General features: G+C 39.8%; 1 protein-coding gene across 1 annotated transcript in view; it reads right to left on the reverse strand.

Moving 5' to 3' along the window:
- Positions 1 to 11,355: 11,355 nt before the first annotated feature.
- Positions 11,356 to 21,431, reverse strand: part of utp25 (UTP25 small subunit processor component) — a 55,110-nt gene continuing 45,034 nt past the window's right edge. The window contains exons 10-12 of the mRNA XM_068045099.1: positions 19,750 to 19,862; positions 12,740 to 12,985; positions 11,356 to 11,995 (exon numbers count right to left, since the gene is read on the reverse strand). Coding sequence (XP_067901200.1) covers positions 11,749 to 11,995; positions 12,740 to 12,985; positions 19,750 to 19,862 — 606 coding nt within the window. The 3' untranslated portion in view covers positions 11,356 to 11,748. The remainder of the gene's footprint in view (positions 11,996 to 12,739; positions 12,986 to 19,749; positions 19,863 to 21,431) is intronic.

The raw sequence follows: 21,431 nt of genomic DNA on the forward strand, positions 1-21,431 counted from the left end.
AATGACCTTTCATCTGAACCGAAAGCTACTATGGTTTATGCCTATTTGTTTGCTTTTGTTGCATTTAGCTTGGTTCATTGATAGGTTTTATTTTTGCACTTGGAAGAATAATATTGGAAGTGTGCTGAAGCAAAGATTCTGCTGCTTGGATAGATCTAGGACTCTACTATTTTACAGTTTTTCAAAAGTGTCCAAAATAATTGTCATATGTTTTATGCTTCTGTCAGAAGAGGAGTTATCATTCAACAGAAGGAAGAGACAGGTCAAAAAGGCCCTGAAGACTAAACTGTTATTGAGACCGAGGCTCCATTAATGTTGCAGAAAAACACAGAACATTAACAACTAACGGACAACAATTATCCAGGCCCCTCACAATTTTGTACATGTCAATCAAGCTCAGCCTCCTCTGTTCCAAGGAGACCAACCCCAGCCTATCCAATCTTTCCTTATAGCTGCAATTTTCCAGTCCTGGCGACATCCTCGTAAATCTCCTCTGTACCCTCTCTAGTGCAATTACGTCCTTTCTGTAATGAGGTGACCAGAACTGCACACAGGACTCAAGTTGTGGCCTAACTAATGTTTTATATAGTTCCACCATCACCTCCCTACTCTTATATTCTATGCCTCAGCTAATTATCGGAAAATATACCTTCTTAACCACCTTATCGACCTGTCCTGCTACTTTCAGGGATCTGTGGACATTCACCTCCTCTACAACTCTCAGTATCCTCCCATTTATTGTGTATTCTTCATCTGTGCTTGCTTTGCTGCTGGAAGCAGATCTCGCATCCCCAATGATTCAAAGTGCATATTTTCCTGCCTCATCTCTAGGTAAATGATAGCATGAACCAAAGATTATAACAAAGAATCCTTGCTATGTACACTAGCTAATGGAATATACCTCATGATAGCCATGAATTATTTCTCTGAAAAGACTGGATATGCATTATTTCCAAATCTGATCATTGAGAAATATACAGCAGATGAATATACAGCAACCTGTATGACACAGCAAGATATACATTTCTCAACACTTCTTAAATACATGAAAATAATAAAGATACCAGTAACTTTATCACAAAGCTTGTACGTTAAGCAAATCTTAGCTTATTCTGAACTCACTACCCTGCCATGACTAGAATGCCACTAATTTTAAAATCAAGTAGTCATCCAAGGCTGGGTTTTCCCTCAAGTGTGGGAAACCGAGGTTGGGTTTGTTTCCAGGTCCTGAACCCGCCCGGGGGGGAAACAGTCACTTATTGGGATTTTCACAGGTTGCCCCCTTAATTGACATGGAGATAGGTTCTCCATCCAATTAAGGATGGAGGGCAGGCTCTCAAAGCTGGAGGGCCAATCAGAGGCCTTCCAGCTTGTGAGGAACACCAGGCGGAATGGAAAGTAAGTAACAGAGAACTTTTTAAGATTTAAAAAAATCTTTAATTTAAAAATACATTCTGCAGCCAGGCACGGTGGGGGTGGAGGAGTCCCTCTACAGGGGGCCTGTACCTGCTACTGCACCCAAGCAGGCAGGGAGAGCTTCAAGGGCTGCCTGGGGTGTTGGCCTCCTTCCTAAACTGGCTGCACCAGTGCGGAACCTGAAGGCTGACTGGAAAATTCCAGTCGGCCTCCTTTAATGTGCCTCAATTAGGCTCTTAATGAGCCGTGTTGGTTTTCTGCTGTGTTTTACGTGCAAGTGGGTAGCCCTGCTAGCCCTGCTCCCGCCTCCGCTAAACGGCCTGAAAGCGGGATGGAGCTGGGGAACCGGCACGCCGGCTGATGTGACTAGTTTTTGGCCCTGATCCCACCTCTGATCCAGGCCCCTGTGGGGGCCAAAAATCCAGCCCCCACTGACTGGAAACTAATTGTGATCTGGCAATAGACATTTGGAAAAGTTTGCATGAAAAGTTGTCAACTGCCCTAAGCTGGGACCTATTTTTTGATCCCACTAGGTTACTTGAAAACACCTTCACAATTTGCAATTGCTGATATGAAGACAGCAGGCAAATGCACCTCTCATAAATTCTCAAGGCCAAATAGCCATTTGTCAACATTGAATGGATGGCCAATCTTTCATAATGGCAAAAAATGTTGAGATTCAATGTACTAGCTTTGGGTACTTAAATAATTACTATTTCAGATACCCAGTGTAAGGACCATGGAAAGCTCACATCTTGTAGAGTTTTTTCACTGACAACTCATTGATTCTGAGCTGATGGCTTTCTGTTGACAAGATCCTTTGTGTATCCTTGGGCGTTAACCCCGTACATGTTGCTTGTAGCAATACAAAATAGATTAAAAATTCAACAGACAAAAGTCATGTTTTATCACACCGTGCCTTCCAGCCTTGTGGCCCAAACTCCTATGGGACAGAGTTCACCATGTCCACAAGTTTTGTTATCTTCTCAGAGAACTCCAAGAGATTCATCATACATAATCCAGCTCCCATAAAACAATGCTGAATCCCTCTTATGGTTTTGCATTTAACCAAGTGATTGTCATTTGCTGCTTTAGGTGTTAGCTTGGCTCAGTGGAAGCATTCTCATCTCTGAAGTCTGAGGATTCAAACTCACTCTAGAGACTTGAGCACCAAATCTAGGATGACACTTCAGTGCAGTACTGCTGAGGTTTTAAACCAAACTCCCATTTGCCTGTTCTAATGGATGCAAAAGATCCCATGGTACTATTTGAAGTAGTGCAGGGGGATTATCCCAAATGTTCTAGCTAATATTTATCCCTCAACAGCACCAAAACAAATTAACTGGTCATCAAGTGTCCTGGCTGACATTAATCCCTCAATCACTCTGGGGTGGCACAGTGGTTAGCACCGCAGCCTCACAGCTCCAGCGACCCAGGTTCAGTTCTGGGTACTGCCTGTGCGGAGTTTGCAAGTTCTCCCTGTGACCGTGTGGGTTTCCGCCGGATGCTCCGGTTTCCTCCCACAGCCAAAGACTTGCAGGTTGATAGGTAAATTGGCCATTGTAAATTGCCCCTAATGTAGGTAGGTTGTAGGAGAATTGAGGGAAGGTGGGGATGTGGTAGTGAATAAGGGATTAATGTAGGATTAGTATAAATGGGTGGTTGTTGGTTGGCACAGACTCGGTGGGCCGAAGGGCCTGTTTCAGTGCTGTATCTCTCTATGACTATGACTAATCAACACTACCAGAATAAATTAACTGGTCATTTACCTCATTGTTGGTTGTGGGACATTATTGAGCATAAATTGGCTGCTGTGTTTGCCTACAAAACAATAGTAACTACACTTGAAAAAGTGAATAATTATCTGTGAAGTGCTTTGGGGCTTCCTGAGTACATGAAAGGTACAATAAAGTGCTAGCTCTTTCTTTCAAGACCCCTCTAGTACTTTCCCATGCATTTAGCTGTGGCATTAGTGCACACAAATTCAATTTTTATTGAATTGAATAAACCTTGCCATTGCTATGGTAACATGCTGAAGATCTATCTCTATTTTGACCATGCATTATCCAAATCATGTTCATAGTTTTTTTTTTTACATACAGAAGCCTCATTAAACTGCAACCTTCTGAGTCAATAGTAGTATATTTAGTAAAACCAGTGGGCAATAGATCCATTTTGTTAATCCATTTAACTATTCTATTTTCACATAGTTCTGCTGCTGTATCCCATAAAGGCAATGCACTGTACTATGTAGGGAAATTACTGTACCAGTAAGCCACAAAAAATAAACTTTGTCATAGTTTTCTACCAGTGAAGTGATGGTGTGATATTTTAGTACTACATTAAAGGTGATGTAGGCTAGATATCCTTTTTGTTATGTCATTTATTCTTTGTCCATGCAATTTGGAAAATTGGAAAAAAAATTTGGCCATGTTGCTAAACTATTACAAATAGTAGCTTTAAAAATGTAGATGTTTGCATAGATGTCACCTCACAAGAGTTAGCAATGGCCAGTAGCCATTTATATGACAAACAAATGGGATTGGCTACAAAATATATTTCATGTATATGATCGGAAAGTGTAAGAGAGGAGAAATGCAATAATAAACTGCGAAGTGTTACTAAATATATAGTGAAAATATTATTAAATTCTCCATCTGGAATGAAAATACTAACGTTAATGGAATTTTACCTTGCTGGTCAGCTTCAAATTTTGTATATTTTCTCTAAATGTTTATTTTCTTTTCTGAAGTCATTTCCATTAACTAATCTTTCTATTTTCATGACTTTGTTTCTGACATCTCATTTTCTCTTTTTTTTCAGTGCTCGATTTTTCTAATGAGTATAACTGCCTTATCTAATGCATTTGCTATGCTACCATCTTTGTCCTAACTTTTCCTGTAAATTCATAAATTTAACATGAAACTCAGTACAAAGCAGCAAATCTGACCCTAATTTGGCTCCACTGAAATTTACCCAAGTACTTGGCTTGGGGTGGAGTAATGCCACATTGGCTGCAGTGTTAACAGCTGAAGCTGACACAACATTCTGAATTCATTGTATGTCATAACATCACGATATTATGGTATTCATTTAAACTCCCCCACCAACCACTGTAGATAAGTAGATTTTACATGTGTGCAAATAGACTAGAGGCCACATATCTGGTTTCCTCTGCGATTTGGAACACCACTATGCATGTGTAAGCATACACAGTAGTGGTCTGGGTTTCGAAGGAAACCAAAGCAGTGAGTGTATATAGAGAGTACAATCAGGCAGCATGAGTTAGCAGTATCACCTATGTATCTTACTCATATCAGATTAAAATTTTTAATCCATTTCTGCCTTCTCTGCTTCCGTCTAATTTATAGTCTTCCTTTTATACTCAGTCCGCCAATTGTCCCAATACAGTGTAACATCTAAATACATTTAAGATTTTGCTGTGAAAGGTAGGATTTCAATTTAAAAAGTAGCATTCTAACAAACATCTAGAAAAGATAATGCTTGTAAATGAATCTCACAACTCAGGATAATATTATAAACAAGTTTGAGCTCTTTTATGTCATCTTAACTCCATAAAGAATTGCAGCATTGTAATTTCTTCTCAGATGTCAGTTAGTCTACCTATAACTTCTACTTTAGCCCAAACATATAAGAAATGTGTGTCCACCCTATGACAGCAAATTGAACACTTCAGACTGGGGTAGAAAGAACAACAGCAGTGTTAATTACTGATCTCAGGCGATAAAATTAGATTAGGCTGAAGGCTTGGAGAAATGAAATAAAAGATAAATATGTAAGAAAATTAGTTCTGCCCATCTCAATAAGGCAATAAGAAATTTAATAAATATTTATTATATACATTTTCACATTCATAGAACAGCTGACAAGACATCAACATTAGATTTATGATAGTGTAACGTGAAGCAATTCTTTGCAGAAACAGGCAAGCTTTTCCATTAGAGTGGTTATCTGTGTAACTTAAGCTGTACCATATATCGTTAACATTAATATCCCTAAATTAAATGTAAACATAGAATGTAGATATCACACACTATGCTCTTTTTGGTTTGCAGATGCAGGTAAAGCAGAGACAGGTGATTAAGCTGTTAAATATGAAATTTACCAAAAATATGACTGGAAGACTTGAATTAGTTGTTCCAGGGTTTGCATAAAAGGATTCAATGTCCATACACACTGAGGGAAAGAGACTGAAAAGTCTTCATCAATTATTGATTGGAAGAACCTACTCTAGTATTAAAAAAACAAATAAAAGGCAGTCTGATTTATTTAAAACAAAAATGTGTGTGATTGATTCTCCTAAAGATAAATGTTAGGCAAGAATTTTGAGCTACAAAATAAGACAACATATTTGTACATTGACAACACTGACTTAGAGAAGCAACATTGCAATAATTGCTTATACCAAACATTAATTTGAATAAGAGAATGAAAGGAAGGGAAATTATTTTTTCCATAATTCATTATGACTGGTGCATTAAAGAAAATGGACAGACATCCCTTGCATCTGGTCTCTTTCCCTTTTGCACTTGATGCATATTTCCAGTCAGAGGCAGAAAGCTTGTGGCTGCAACAGGTGTTGAGATGAAATTTACTCTATGCCTCTGTTTATTAAGCCATTGATCCCATATGCTTTTTTAAAAATCTGCCTTCGCGACTTGTCCAGCCATCCTCAAAGATTTATGTGTGTACACCCCCAAGTTTCTATGTTCCTACACCTGGTCAAAATTGTACCATCTTCATTCTTCCGACCAGAATAAATCACTTGTCACCTGTTACATTGCATCTGCCATGTGTCTTCCCATTTCACCAGTTTATGCCCAACTGTTACTATCCTTTTTGTTGTTCATACATTCCTGAGTTCCATGACACCTGTAAACTTTGAAATGTCCCCCAACAGCCTGGGAAAATTCTGCTCTGTTTTGTATGCAGAAACATAGAATTCAAAAGCCCAGCGGTAATGTTGAACTCGTACAAGAGCTTAGTTAGGCTGCAGTGGAAATATTGTGTGGCCCCTTATTATAACAACTTGTATTTGTATAGCACCTTTAACATAATAAAATGTCACAAGGTGCTTCACAGGAGCATTATAAAACAAAATACAACACAGCCCCATAAGGAAATATTAGGCCAAATGACCAAAAGTTTGGACAGAGGTAGGTTTTAAGGAGGGTCTTAAAGGAGGAAAGCAAGGTAGAGAGGCAGGTGCAGGAAGGATATTCCAGAGCTTAGGGCCTAAGCAACTGAAGGCATGGCCAGCAATGGTGGACCGATTAAAATTGAGAATGCTCAAGAGGCCAGAATTAGAGGAGCACAGATATCTCAGAGGGTTATGGTGCTGGAGGAGATTAAAGAGATAGGGATGGGCAAAACCATGGAGTGATTTGAAAACAAGGACGAAAATTTTAAAATCAGGATTTTGCTTGACCAGGATCCAATGTAGGTCAGCGAGCACAGAGGTGATAGGTGAACAGGACTTGATGTAAATTAAGACATGGGAAGCAGAGTTTTGGGTGACGTTTAAGGAAGCTAGAATGTGGGAGACCAGCCCAGAGTGCATTGGAATAGTCAAGTCTGGAGGTAACAAAGGCATGAATGAGGGTTTCGGTGGCAGACGAGCTGAGACAGAGTGAAGTTGGGCAATGTTTCCCTAACTGGGGAATCTAGAACCAGGGGACACAATTTCAAAATAAGGGGGAAGCTACGTAGGACAGAGATGAGGAAAAATGTCTTTACTCAGAGGGTTGTGAATCTTTGGAATTCTCTACCCCCATAGGGCTGTGGAAGCTCAGTCATTGAGTATGTTTAAAGCAGAGATTGACCGATTTCTAAACACAAATGACATGAAGGGAAAGGAGGATAGTGTGGAGAAAAGGCATTGAAGTGATCTGCCATGATCAAATTAAATGGCAGGGCAGGCTGAATGGCCTACTCCTGCTCCTATGTTACAGAGGTAGAAATATGTGGTCTTAACGATGATGAGTATGTGGTTGGAAGCTCATCTCAGGGTCACATATGACACCAAGGTTAAGAAGAGACTGGTTTAATCACAGACTGCTGGCAGGGAGAGGGATGGAACCGGCAGCCAGGGAATGGAGTTCGAAGTGGGGACCAAAAACAATGGCTTCACTCTTCCCAATATTTAATTGGAGGAAATTTCTAAAAACTAACGCTATGCTTTCTGAAGGCTATTTCTCTTGACAGGTGCTGATTAACCCTACTGTGCATTTTCATCATTTCTGGTTTTATTTCAGATTTCCAGCATTGGGATCTTTTTAATTTTATTTGGCCTTTTCTACATTGTAACATTCTATGATTCTACAAATGGTTTGTCTGATGGAAAAGAGATGCATTCCTGGCAATTGACTAATCATTGCTACACCATAACTTGGCAATGTAGTTAATATTCATAAATAACTCAATTACAAGGACCATATTTATGATTCGTGTTTACAACCTCAAAACTAATTCAAATTTGTGACATGAAGGTAATCTATTTTAGTTATAGCCACAATATGACTAATTCTCTTTCTCTCTGCCCTATGAAAAAGGTATTGTTTTAATGATCCTACTGAATCACTCAATGCAATCATTCTCTTTGCTGCAAGGTACAGTGGTATTTATTTTTAAGACACACTGTTGAACAAAAGTTCCTGAATCAGTAATTATCAGTAGTTTTATTTTCAGTGTTTGAACTGGACGTTGTAATAAAAATATTTTCTAGCAATATGAAAATCTCAGGCTGTACAAGGCAAAAGCCGGATTGAAGGAATCAAAAGACTTGGATGATGTAACTACAAAACTCAAGTGGATTGTCATTTGAACTGAGAGATTGTGTTGCAACTCATAACTCATTCCAACCCATCTGCTTGTTTACCTGATAGCGGCTAGTTTATTTTTGAACTTATAAATATTTAGTGCTGACAAGTCCATTGCAGCTGCCTGTGCAGTCCACCAATGTCTGCATATATTTGCCATAACAGTCTCATTGTACTAACAGAGCAGTTTACTGTGCTTTTTTAAACTATTCCACCCATTTTTTGCAATGCCTTGAAAGCAGACCTCCAAATTCTACATTTTCCTTCAAATGGTAACTTCAGGACAGACTGGTCCACTGACCTGATGCAAATAGCACTGGTGTCATAAAAGGATCACTTAATTGTTCTTTCCCCTGTGTTCTCTTGCAGAGTAAATTGCATAATCCTGACAAAACTACCCTTGGGAAGAAAGACAAACTGAAGAGGGAATAATACTTGATCTTTTCAAACACTTCACATCTTTTCCATCTGCACAGATTCTATATATGTTAATTGTATTTTGTTAAGATTTATCAGATCCTCTCCTTGAGATTTTTTCAGCACATTGAAAATGGTGTTGCTGCTGCCTTCTGTTGTTACTTTGATCTTGAGTATTTAACTACGCTTCCAATTTTCACCCATTATTTGGACCATCTTGAACTCTTCCCTTACTTGGGCTATGGGTTTTATACCAACAGCCAATGCAAGCCCCCAACCAATTTCTTGTATTGACTCCCTTCCTTAATTCCAATTTCTCTATCTCAATTGCATCTGCTGTTATGACTGTACCTTTCACTTCAGAGATATCCTTGTTGCCTCACTTGAAGGTTTTCCTCAGCAGCGGTCTACTAAATCCTTGACTACGTTCATCCTATTTTCTAGGTTTCCACTTTCACCATTCCGCCACCACCCCACCCCAACTTTTTTACAACTGAGGTTCCCATAGTAATGCCTTTTATCTAGAGGGAATGAATGGAGTTGAAGAGTTGTTCAAAGTGGAAACAAATTCAGCCATACTGATGAAGATAGTGATACATAGGGACTGGTTGGGTTGCAGTTCAAGAGAGAAGCAAAAGTCTGGGGGAGCATTGTAGTGATGGATTCGGGTATATAGAGAATGGTGAAAAGGAGACTGTAGTTGGAGAAACTGAAATTAAAGCGACAGAAGGCATCATGAGAGTCCTCACCTTTCACCCCATCAGACTCTGTATTCACCAAGTTATCTTTCCATCACAGGCACAAGTCCACCACCATTGTCCTCTCCCTGACCTTTCCACTGGAACCATTTTCTCCATTACATCCTGGTTCACCTTCTTGTGCAACAGTACGAGTTGCAGCACCTATCCATTCACCACTTTCCAAACCATTATCCAAAGCTCCAAACATTTGTGCAAGCTAATTTACCTGTACTACTTCTAATAAAATATACTTAATTTATTGCAGTCTTCTCATCAGGAAAACAAAATGCAGATCAGGTGATTGCCTTGCTAAATGTTATCATTTTGTCCTCAAGCATAATACTGAAATCATATTTATTCCCATTCAAACCTGAGTCTTAGTTCTCATACAGCTGAAATTTAAAATTCTTACTACATGACTGATAATGCTTCCAGATTTACTTAAAAGCTGTGAATGGGCGAGAGGAAAGACTTCACAACTGCCAGTTTAGACACTTAGTTAAAACAAATATTTTTTCACTGCCGCACTGTAATCTTTTCTTGGCAACAAGATCATTTCTCAAAGCTTTTGAATTCTAATATAACACACTTAACTTTGGTAAACGTAAGCGTATAGATTCACACTGACTTTGTGGGTGAAAGCATCAGGTTATTTAGCATTAAGCCATACAGACCAGAAGGTGCTAATATTCATTCCAGTTTATGCTGGGTTAATTGGACATTGTGGTGACACAATGTGCTACAGTGTTCCTTGCTTAGGAAGAGTTAAAATTATCAAAGTTTTCCACTATGCAAGTATGAATGTTGGACAAAAGTAAAATTGCACTCAACTACAAAAATCCTCTTGCACTCAATTAACTACAGACGCTCAGTTCAGGCTCTCGCATGCAAAATGGCCTCTTGCACAGTACTGAAGCTGTTGTTAACTATGGAACTGTACCCCAACAAGATGTAGCACTTCGAAAGGAAAAGGGGGAAGAGGTAAATTCAGATATAAAAAGATTTCTTCCACAAAACTAAACACTTCTACACACTTTCCACTTTACATTAATGGCATAAAATAAAATGTAACTAATGAAATATGACAGAAGTTGGATGAAGCACTAACTGTTCTTGACAACAGTAAATATTACATCCTAAAAATAAAGCAACATGGATGAAGCTAAAGCATTATAAACATTCTTTTCCTTCTAGGTACTGTACACTTTCTAAGGTCAAGAGAGGAAGCCAATTATCTCTTTTTAGATATTCATTAATGTTTCTCTGCAAAAAACCAGTTAATCCATAAGGGCAGCCAAGTGATAACTCTCGTTCCTCACCATTGGGAAATCATGAAACCTCTGCTCTTCTCCATCAAAATAGCTAAGACCAGGAAATCACAATAACGGATTGAACCTGCATGCGAGGTATCACTGAGTGAATGAAGTGTTTTAACTTACATCACCCCACCCTTCAGAGACAATTTTTTAAAAATGTTGTGAGCCCACAGATAGCCATTAAAGATGGCATCTTTTATTTATCAAAAAAATCCCCCATCCCTCAAATACTCAGACCCAGTGAACAATACATGACAGTCATATCTACTCCTACAGTCCTCTGTCTCTGAACTGTCCATCTTTGTGGAACTAGGTTGACTTATGAGCAGTTTCAAATGATTTTCAACCATTGGCAACTAACCAAATTCATTTTGCTAAGAGTCATATATCTTTCTTTGGCTGTTGCAATACAGATGGTTCAAACTGAAGCCAAAAGGATAGAATAAAGACAAAACTCCACTAACATTAGGCACTACAACCTATGGTAGATCACAGTGATCAATAACTATAACAAACTTGCATTTATACAACACCTTTCACAATTAATGACATCCAAAACTGCTTCATAGTCTCTGAAAATTAAGATTGAAAACTGTATTAAAAGTTAAAAAACACAATTGATCACGGTTATAGGAAATTATAAACAGAACTGCAGTTTATTTGAAAACGCTAGTATTTTCTGTGAGTCATTTATTGCAGCTAGTCTAATCTCAGGATGTTTCCAGAGTATAGGTTCACACTCATGGATTCAGGGGAAAACTATTAGTAAAAATAAAAAAATCACAATGGGTCATATTTTACATTAAATGAAACGTTATCTACAAGTTTGAAAGGTACATAAAGTTTTCACAAAATGAAGAGCAACCAAGTGTTGCATTCCTGAAGTAAAAAGACAAAACATGTACAGCAGGTTTATCAATCCCCAAAGAAGACAGGCTAATATTTCGAATATAATCTCAATTTCAAACACGACTCCAGTCATCACAAAACTGTTTGAATGCTGTTAGTCCTCATTTTATGTTACGAGTCTTCTCCAGTTACAAACAAATGCACAGATTTCTTGGACTGAATCATCTGCGCAGCACGTTCTGCTCCCACAACTCTCGTCAGCCTTTGAGCATCGTACTTGGAATACAAAACAGTGCATGTCCATGTAGCTTCATCACCTCTATTTGCTGCTTTCAACATGTTACAAACGTCACTGTAGAAATGTGGATATGTAGGAAGCTCATAGAAAATAAGATGTCTGATGCCCTTAATTGTGTACCTATGTTAAAAAAGTTTGAATTATTCAAAATGAGACACATTTAACAGACATAACAGATCACATTAAACTGTTCCGAAAATTCAATTATTAATATGCCATTAGATCTCAATTGCTGGAGTACGCAGGATTACTTTTTTTAAAAATAGCAACTTATTAGATGGAACTACACACGGTGGAGCTGCTTGAAGTGTACACTTATTTTACATACTCAAAACAGCTTTCATAAGCTGCCATAGACCAAATGTCTTCGATTTGAACAGAAATTCAATTGAATAGGGTAAGGAACTAAAAAGGGGACGATACCAAAGCCTACACTTTGAATAAATCATAAAAATTGTGGTTGTAGATAAGATGGTAAAGTACGAGTCCTGCCACTGTCTGCCACCTGTTCTCAATTTCATAATTTCTGATTAGAAATAAACTCAAAGGGAATGCGAAGCATCTAATTTTATTTAAACCTCATAGATGTGTCTGTTGACCTTTTAAGTCTGGCACTAGGTTTCAACAAGGGTTTGCTGATCCAATCTGTCTAAACCCATTCTTTGACATAAATCAGCTAGTTTCTAAAATTATAACTTTTTTTTTCCTCAAGTCCTGTAAAATTGTATCTTTATTGTGAACATCACAGATGTTAAAATACTATTCAATATTTACTGACACCATGGGTAAACAATGTAACAGTTTGAAAAACTGACAATTACAGGGCTTTAGTGTATAAGCTTCTTTGAAATACCGGAATCTTACCTGTTGTAAAAATGGAAACGTTCGGTGAATAGGAGGAACGCTTTCTCTCCCTTCAGGAAATGATATCTTGCTCGATTAATAGAGGATTTTTTGCTGTATTCACAAATATGAGAAAAATTCATTTCTTCGCGGTTGAAGTGATTTCTCAGTCGCACATAATCAAAGTAGATAGGTACATAAATTAAGGTATGAGACATGACTGCTTCTCTATACTGAGGCAAAATCTTCTGGATAAAGAATTCAAACCTTTTGAGCAAACAAAAAACAAATCAATGTATTGAAAGCATTCTAAGATTTGATATTAAACACTAGAATCACTATTTATTGGTCCACCAACTGCAGAAATTAAACAAACATTCAGTGTCATCAACAAATACTTAATATTCCACATTTGGGTATTTTGCTACACTGGTTTAAAGTTGCCACATAATAGATTTCAGATCTACCAGCAGAATTACGTCAGGATATTTGCATGCAAAACTTTAATAGTTAAAGTCTTAGAGCTTGATTACCAACTGACTCACTTCACTTTGACACATCGGAATTCTGATCAACCCTGTAAACCAAGGTGACCAAGGCCAGGAACTGAATATTCAGGGGTACTTGACATTTCGCAAAGATAGACAGAAAGGAAAAGAGGTGGGGTAGCTCAGGAAATAAAGGAGGAGACCAGCACTGTAGTGACAAAATATCTTGGCTCTTAAAAGAAGTGGCTACAGAGATAGTGGATGTATTGGTTGTAATCCTCCAAAATTCTCTAGATTTTGGAAAGGTCCCAGCAGATTGGAAAACTGCAAATGTAACATCCCTATTCAAGAAAGGAGGGAGACAGAAAGCAGGAAACTATAGGCCAGTTAGCCTAACATCTGTCATTGGGAAAATGCTGGAATCCAATATTAAGGAAGTAGTAGGAGGACATTTAGAAAATCATAATAAATCTATGTTGATTCACCTTGATTATACGAAAAGGACATTGGGTCGAATTTTACTCCCTCGGCGGCGAGCTTCAAATATGGCGGTCCGCACGTGCAGCTTTTACTCCGCAGAGCTGCCATGATATTAGACCCGGCTTTTTAAGGGCTTCAAGCCCTTCCATTTTAATTTTTAAAGAAATATACATGATAAAATTCATGTTAAAAATTTAATGAAAGAAAGAATCAAGCCCCTCTCCCACTCCTTCAATGACCAAAAATGTATTAATTGCCCTCTTCCCCCCCGAACTTTATTAACTTTCACCTTCAACCCCTTCCCACCATCCCCTCCACCAATCGCAATAGTTTTCCCAGCTCCCTCCCCTGCCCTGAAAACTTACTTCTTCCCCACCCTCCCACCAGCGTTCCGCCATGCTTCACTGGTTGAGGATTGGGCGGCGCGGGAGTGAAGCAAACCGGCCATAATATGGGAACGGGATGGCTGGCGCGATGAGGTAAGCAATTATGCATTCATTCATGCAACCATTCATTAGAATATTTAAATTTTGGCCCCATCGTCGAGTGACGGGGGGCCGCCACGAGACCTCGCCGCCGGTGGTAATATGGGACAGGTCTCTCCCAGAGGCATTTTCCAGGCCCCCCCCTGCCACAACCCCCGATGTCAGGGGGCCTGTAAAATTCAGCCCATTGTGTTTAACAATTTTATTAGAGCTCTTTGAGGATGGAATGAGCAGGGTGGATAAAGAGGAACCAATAGATGCAGTGTATTTGAATTTCCAAAAGGCATTTGATAAGATGTCATGAAAAAGGTTACTGCACAAGGCAAGAGCTCCTGGTGTTGGGGGTAATATATTAACATGGAGAGAGGTTTGGCTAACTAACAGGAAACAAAGTTGGGATAAATAGGTCATTTGCAGGTTGGCAAACTGTGGGGCCACAGAGAACAGTGCTGGGACCTCAACTATTTACAATCCATATTAATGACTTGGATGAAGGGACCGAAGATTGATGAGAGTAATGCAGTGGATGTGGTCTATATGGATTTTAGTAAGGCATTTGACAAGGCCCCACATGGCAGACGGGTCAGAAAAATGAAAGCCCATGGGATACAAGGGAATGTGGCAATTTGGAGCCAAAATTGGCTCAGTGACAGGAAGCAAAGGGCAGTGGTCGACGGATGTTTTTGCGAATGGAAAGCGGTTTCCAGTGGCGGTCCACAAGGCTCAGTGTTGGGTCCCTTGCTGTTTCTAGTATATATTATTGATTTGGATTTAAATGTGGGAGCATGATTGGGAAATTTGCAGATAACGCAAAAATTGGCCATGTAGTTGACAGCAAAGAGGATCGCTGAAGACTCCAGAATGATATCAATGCTTTGGTTGAGCGGACAGAAAAGTGGCAAATGGAATTCGATCAGAAGTGTGAGGTAATGCATTTGGGGAGGGCAAATAAAGCAAGGCAATACACAATAAACAGGAGGATATTGAGGGATAGAGGAAGTGAAAGACCTAGGAGTGCATGTTCACAGATCCCTGAAGGTGGCAGGACAGGTAGATAGTGTTGAAGGAGGCATATGGAATGCTTTCCTTTATTGGTCGAGGTATAGAATAGAGAAGCAGGGATGTAATGCTGGAACTGTATAAAATGCTGGTTAGGCCACAGCTGGAGTATTGCGTACAGTTCTGGTCACATTACAGGAAGGACATAATTGCTCTGGAGAGAGTACAGAGGAGATTTACAAGAATGTTGTCAGGGCTTGAAAGTTGCAGCTATGAGGAAAGATTGGATCGACTCGGGTTGTTTTCCTTAGAACAGAGGAGGCCGAGGGGTGACTTAATTGAGGTGTACAAAATTGTGAGGAGCCTACGTAGATTAGACAGGAAGGACCTGTTTCTCCTAGTGGAGAGGTCAATTACCAGTGGGCACAAATTTAAGGTGATTGGTCGAAGGATTAGAGGGGACATGAGAGGTTGCTGGGTGTCTGGAATTCACTGCCTGGATCGGTGGTGGAGGCAGAAATCCTCAATTCTTTTAAAAAGGTACCTGGGCATGCACCTGAACTGCTATAACCTGCAAGGCTACGGATCAGGTGCTGCAAGGGCTGAATGGCCTCTTTCTGTGTCGTAACTTTTCTATGATTCTAATGATTGGCTAATGATACAAAGACAGATAGAAAAGCAAGCGAGGAAGACACAAAGAGTCTGCAAAGGGATATAGATAGGTTAAGTGAGTAGGCAAAAATTTGGCAGATGGAGTATGATGTGGGAAAATGTGAGGTTATCCACTTTGGTCAGAAGAATAGAAAAGCAAATTATTTAAATGGAGAGAGATAACAGAATGCTGATGTACAGAGGGATCTTGGTGCCCTTGCACATGCATCACAAAACTTTAACATACAGGTACTGCACGTAATTAGGAAGGCAAATGGAATGTTGGAATTTATTGCAAGGCAGATGGAGTATAAAAGTAGGGAAGTCTTGCTACAACTGTACAGGGCATTGGTGAGACCACAGCTAGAGTACTGTGTACTGTTTTGATCTCCTTATTTCTAGGGGGATATACGTGCATTGAAGGCAGTTTAGAGAAGGTTCACTAAGTTGATTCCTGGGATGAAAGGGCTGTTTTATGAGGAAAGGTTCAGCAGGTTGGGCCTATACTCATAGGAGTTTAGAAGAATGAGAGGTGATCTTATTGAAACATGATTCTGAGGGGGCTTGACAGGGTAGATGCAGAGAGGAATTTTCCCCTCATGGGGGAATCTAGAACTAGGGGTCGCCTATTTAAGGCAGATATGAGGAGGAATTTCTTCTTTGAGGGTTGTGAATCTTTGAAATTCTCTTCCCCACAGAGCTGTGAAGGCTGAGTCATTGAATATATTCAAGGTTGAGATAGACAGATTCCTGAACTATAGGGGAGTTAAGGGTTATGGGAAACAGGCAGGAAAAGTGGAGTTGAGGCCACGATCAGATCAGCCATGGATCTCAATGAATGGTGGAGCAGGCTTGTAAGGCCACATGGCCTACTCCTCATGTCTTTATTCCACTCAAGTTACAAAATGTTTGCAACAAAGTGTAAACTTAAATGATAAATTGCATTAAAGTATGTAGTCATGAAAAAGTTGATACCGCCTACTCAGTTTGTGGGTTTGTAGCACTCAATTTTCAGAATTCACCATTATCTGCAGCATATCTTCAATGTCACTATATCACAATACTATGGCAAACCATTGGAACTGTTCACCAATTAGCAGACATGCAACAGACTTTATCCAAGGGAAAGTGGCTTCCCTTGGATGATCTTGATCTTTCACAGGTGTAATAGAGGTGCATATCCTTGAATCATTTAAGAGATTAGCACGCAAAATTAAAGCACATGGAATTGGGGGTAAGGTACTGACATGGATAGAGAACTGGCTGGCAGACAGGAAACAAAGAGTAGGAATAAACGGGTCTTTTTCCGAGTGGCAGGCAGTGACTAGTACCACAGGGATCAGTGCTAGGACCCGATGCTATTCACTATATTGATATAGATGAGGGAATTAAACGCAATATATCCAAATTTGCAAATGACACAAAGCTAGGTGAGAGTGTGAGCTGTGAGGAGGATGCAGAGAAGCTCCAGTGTGATTTGGACAGGCTGAGTCAATGGGCAAATACATGCTGAAGCAGTATAATGTGGATAAATTTGAGGTTCTCCAATTTGGTGGCAAAAACAGAAAGGCAGATTATCTGAACGCCGATAGATTGGGAAAGGGGGAGGTGCACCGAGACCTGGGTGTCCTTGTGCACCAGTCGCTGAAAGTAAGCAGACAGGTGCAGCAGGCAGTTAAGAAGGCAAATGGTCTGTTGGCCTTCATAGCGAGAGGATTCCAGTACAGGAGCAAGGATGTCTTGCTGCAATTGTACAAGGCCTTGGTGAGACCACATCTGGAGTAGTGTGTGCAGTTTTGGTCTCCTTATCTGAGGAAGGATGTTCTTGCTATGGAGGGAGTGCAGCGAAGGTTCACCAGACTGATTCCTGGGATGGCAGGACTGACATATGAAGAGAGATTGGGTCGATTGGGCTTGTATTCATTGGAGTTTAGAAGAATGAGAGGGGATCTCATAGAAACATACAAAATTCTAACAGGACTGGACAGACTAGATGCAGGAAGGATGTTCCCGATGGCAGGGGAGTCCAGGACCAGGGGTCACAGTCTAAGGATAAGGGGTAAGCCATTTAGGACTGAGATGAGGAGGGATTTCTTCACCCAGAGAGTGGTAAACCTGTGGAATTCTCTACCACAGAAAGCAGTTGAGGTCAAATCACTAAATATATTCAAGAAAGAGTTAGATAGAGTTCTTAGGGCTAAAGGGATCAAGGGATACGGGGAGAAAGCAGGAACAGGGTACTGAGCTGGATGATCAGCCATGGTCGTATTGAATGGCGGTGCAGGCTCGAAGGGCCGAATGGCCTACTCCTGCTCCTATTTTTCTATGTTTCTAAATGTTACTATAGGGAACTATAGGGTTTATCTGGATGAACAGCAATATAGGTCAAATCACCAGACTTCTCCATAAATATCTTGTGGTCATTAATTTTAATATTCACCCTCACATTTTAATGAAGCTCTTGTATTCATTTGTACTTCCATTTCACTTGATAGTTTGACTTTTTTTTTTCCAACATATGCCCAATTATCTGCTCAACATAAATCTACTTGGCTATTATACAGTAGAAGACATCTTCACCTGTCAAACGAATACAATTGCCACACGCTCACATGGGGTTCAAATAGTGTCAAAAAATAATTGTTCGGAAACATGAAATATAATTCAGCCAAAAGGCCATTAAAATATAAAAAAAAATACATTAAATTTTGGTTTTAATGTTCTGAAAAACAGAACCTCTAAAAAAAATTCTGCATCAGCGTTCCATGTACACACGACTCTTAAGAGCACATTTTCAGGAGGTCCCTTAGTGCTTTACAATCTATCAATGGATTATTTTTATGATGTTGTCATTGTTGTTAGGTAGGAAAACTTGGCAGCTGATGTGCATATAGCCTTGTCCCATAATTAGCGTGTGATTTTTTTTTGAGCAAGGGGGGAAAATGTTGGCTGCGATACCAGGAGAATTCTTTTGCTCTGCTTTGATTAGTGCCATGGGGCATTTTATATCCACTTGAGCAGGCAGTCAAGGCCTCAGTTTAAGGTGTCATCTGAAAGACAGCACCTCCAACAATGCAGTATTCTCTTAGTATTGCATTACAGTCAGCCTAGATGTGTGCTCAAATCCATTATAAGGTTTGAATCCACAGATTTTGACTCAGAGTGCACTACCAGTTCTGATGAAGGGTCACTGACCTGAAACGTTAACTCTGCTTCTCTCTCCACAAATGCTGCCAGACCTGAGCATTTCCAGCATTTCTTGTTTTTATTTCAGATTTCCAGCATCTGCAGTATTTTGCTTTTATTATACCAACTGAACTGAGCCAGGCTGACATACAAGGACTGAAACACTTTTCTGCTAATTGAAATGAGCTCAGTCAGTCACAAATTTACAAAGAATGCAGGCCTGCAACATATACTGTTTCCTGATCTTCTCCAAATTGCTAGTATACTCAGACAACAAAAAAAAAGTGGCTTTTATATAAACACACGAAATGCTGGAAATGCTCAGCAGGTCTGGCAGCATCTGTGGATGCAGAAGCAGAGTTAACGTTTCAGGTCAGCGACCCTTCTTCAGAACCTTCGTCATTGACCTGAAACGTTAACCCTGTTTCTCTCTCCACAGATGCTGCCAGACCTGCTGAATATTTCCAGCATTTCTTGTTTTTATTTCAGATTTCCAGCATCTGCAGTATTTTGCTTTTTAAAAAAGTGGCTGTTAAGAACAGGAAAAAACAGACACAGAAGCTTTTGTTATGGCAAAGTAGGGGTAGTTTTACTATGCAACTACTTATGCTGTCTGACTTAGGAGCACCAGTGGTAGGTGCTTGAAATTTGTCTGTGAACTCCCCACCCCACCACCTGCGATCCCCAAGTAATACTGCAGATATAATTCAAAGTCCATCCAATGCTCTTGGTAATGGATTACCTTGCATCAGGTAAACCTGTGAAGCTGGAGACATCCACTCGCTGGAAAACATGTGGTAACTGCACAACAACATGGCAGATTGAACCAGTTTGAGGCATGTTCCTTACTGCCACCTAAAAGACAGAAACAAAATCTCTAAGTTTGTCCTGCTGTCCGTTTGGTGATGCAATGCATTGGTGCACCCATATGTTGCATCACAAAATAGTGACATATAAATCGTCCAAGTTCCCTACACAATACACTCACGATCTTAGCTATGCTATGGACAAGTTACTAAACAGAAACTAGCTAACTATCCACTGGAGGAGAAATCTTTTTATGTGCAGTTAGAATGGTAACAGCAGAGATACAGACCCCCAAACTAGTTTCCCAGGCCTCTTGACCAAACAGCAGTGACACACAGGGTTAACAGTGGGAAAAGAACGATGACCATTCAAAATGTGCTACTTTAAAAAGGTGAAATATGTTTCTTTGAAAAAAAAGTTCACTAAAATTGACCAAAATGTACACTGAAATTATCCATCGATTCCACAGAAATTGTCTTAATCAAGAAAAATACCCTTTATTGGATACAAGATATGTTGAAGTTGTTGTAGAATGCACCTCTGAAGTGAAACGCTACCATCTAGGAAACATTACTGGAAAAAATTCTGAGGATAAATCTTCATTTAGAAAGACATGGATTAATCAAGGACAGTCAGAAAGGATTTGTTAAGGGAAGGGTGTATCTGACGAATGATTTAATTTTTTGAGGAGGTAACCAGGAGGGTCAATGAGGGCAGTGCATTCGATTTAAAGCAAGGCTTTTGATAAGGTCCACATAACAGACTGGTCACGAAAGGAAAAGCCCACAGGATCCAAGGCAAAGTGGCAAGTTGGATCCAAAATTGGCTCAGAAGCAGCAAGCAAAGGGTAATGGTCGATGCATGTTTTTGTGACTGGAAGGTTGTTTCCAGTGGGGTTCTGCAGGGCTCAGTATTAGCTCCCATGCTTTTTATGGTGCATATATACTAATACATATCTTTTATATATATATATATAAAAATATAGATTTGGACTTGAATGTAGGGGGTTATGATTAAGAAGTTTGCAGACGATACAAAAATTGGCCATACGATAATGAAGAGTAAAGCTGCAAACTGCACGAAGCTATCAATGGACTAGAAAGGTGGGCGGAATAATGGCAAATGGAGTTCAATCTGGAGAAGTGTGAGGTAATACGTTTGGGGAAGGCTAACAGGGCAAGGGAATACACAATAAATGACAGGACACTGAGTAGTGTAGAGGCAAAGAGGGATCTTGGAGTGCATGTCCACAGATCCCTGAAAGGTGGCTGGACAGGTCAATTAGGTGGTCATGAAGGCATCAGGGATACTGGCCTTTATTAGCCGAGGCACAGATTATAAAAGAAGGGAGGTTATGCTGGAACTATATAAAAATACTAGTAAGGCCACAGCTGGAGTCCTGTGTGCATTTCTGTTCACTGCATTATAGGAACGATGTGATTGTACTAGAGAGTGTACAGAGGAGATTTATGAGGATGTTGCCTGGACTGGAGAATTTTAGTTATGACTAAAGATTGGATAAGAGAAGGTTGTTTTCTTTGGAACAGAGGAGGCTGAGGGAAGACCTAATTGAAGTGTATAAAATTGAGGGATCTAGATAGAATGGATAGGAAGGCC

This window comes from Heterodontus francisci, chromosome 13, assembly GCF_036365525.1.
Source record: "Heterodontus francisci isolate sHetFra1 chromosome 13, sHetFra1.hap1, whole genome shotgun sequence".
NCBI lineage: Eukaryota > Metazoa > Chordata > Chondrichthyes > Heterodontiformes > Heterodontidae > Heterodontus > Heterodontus francisci.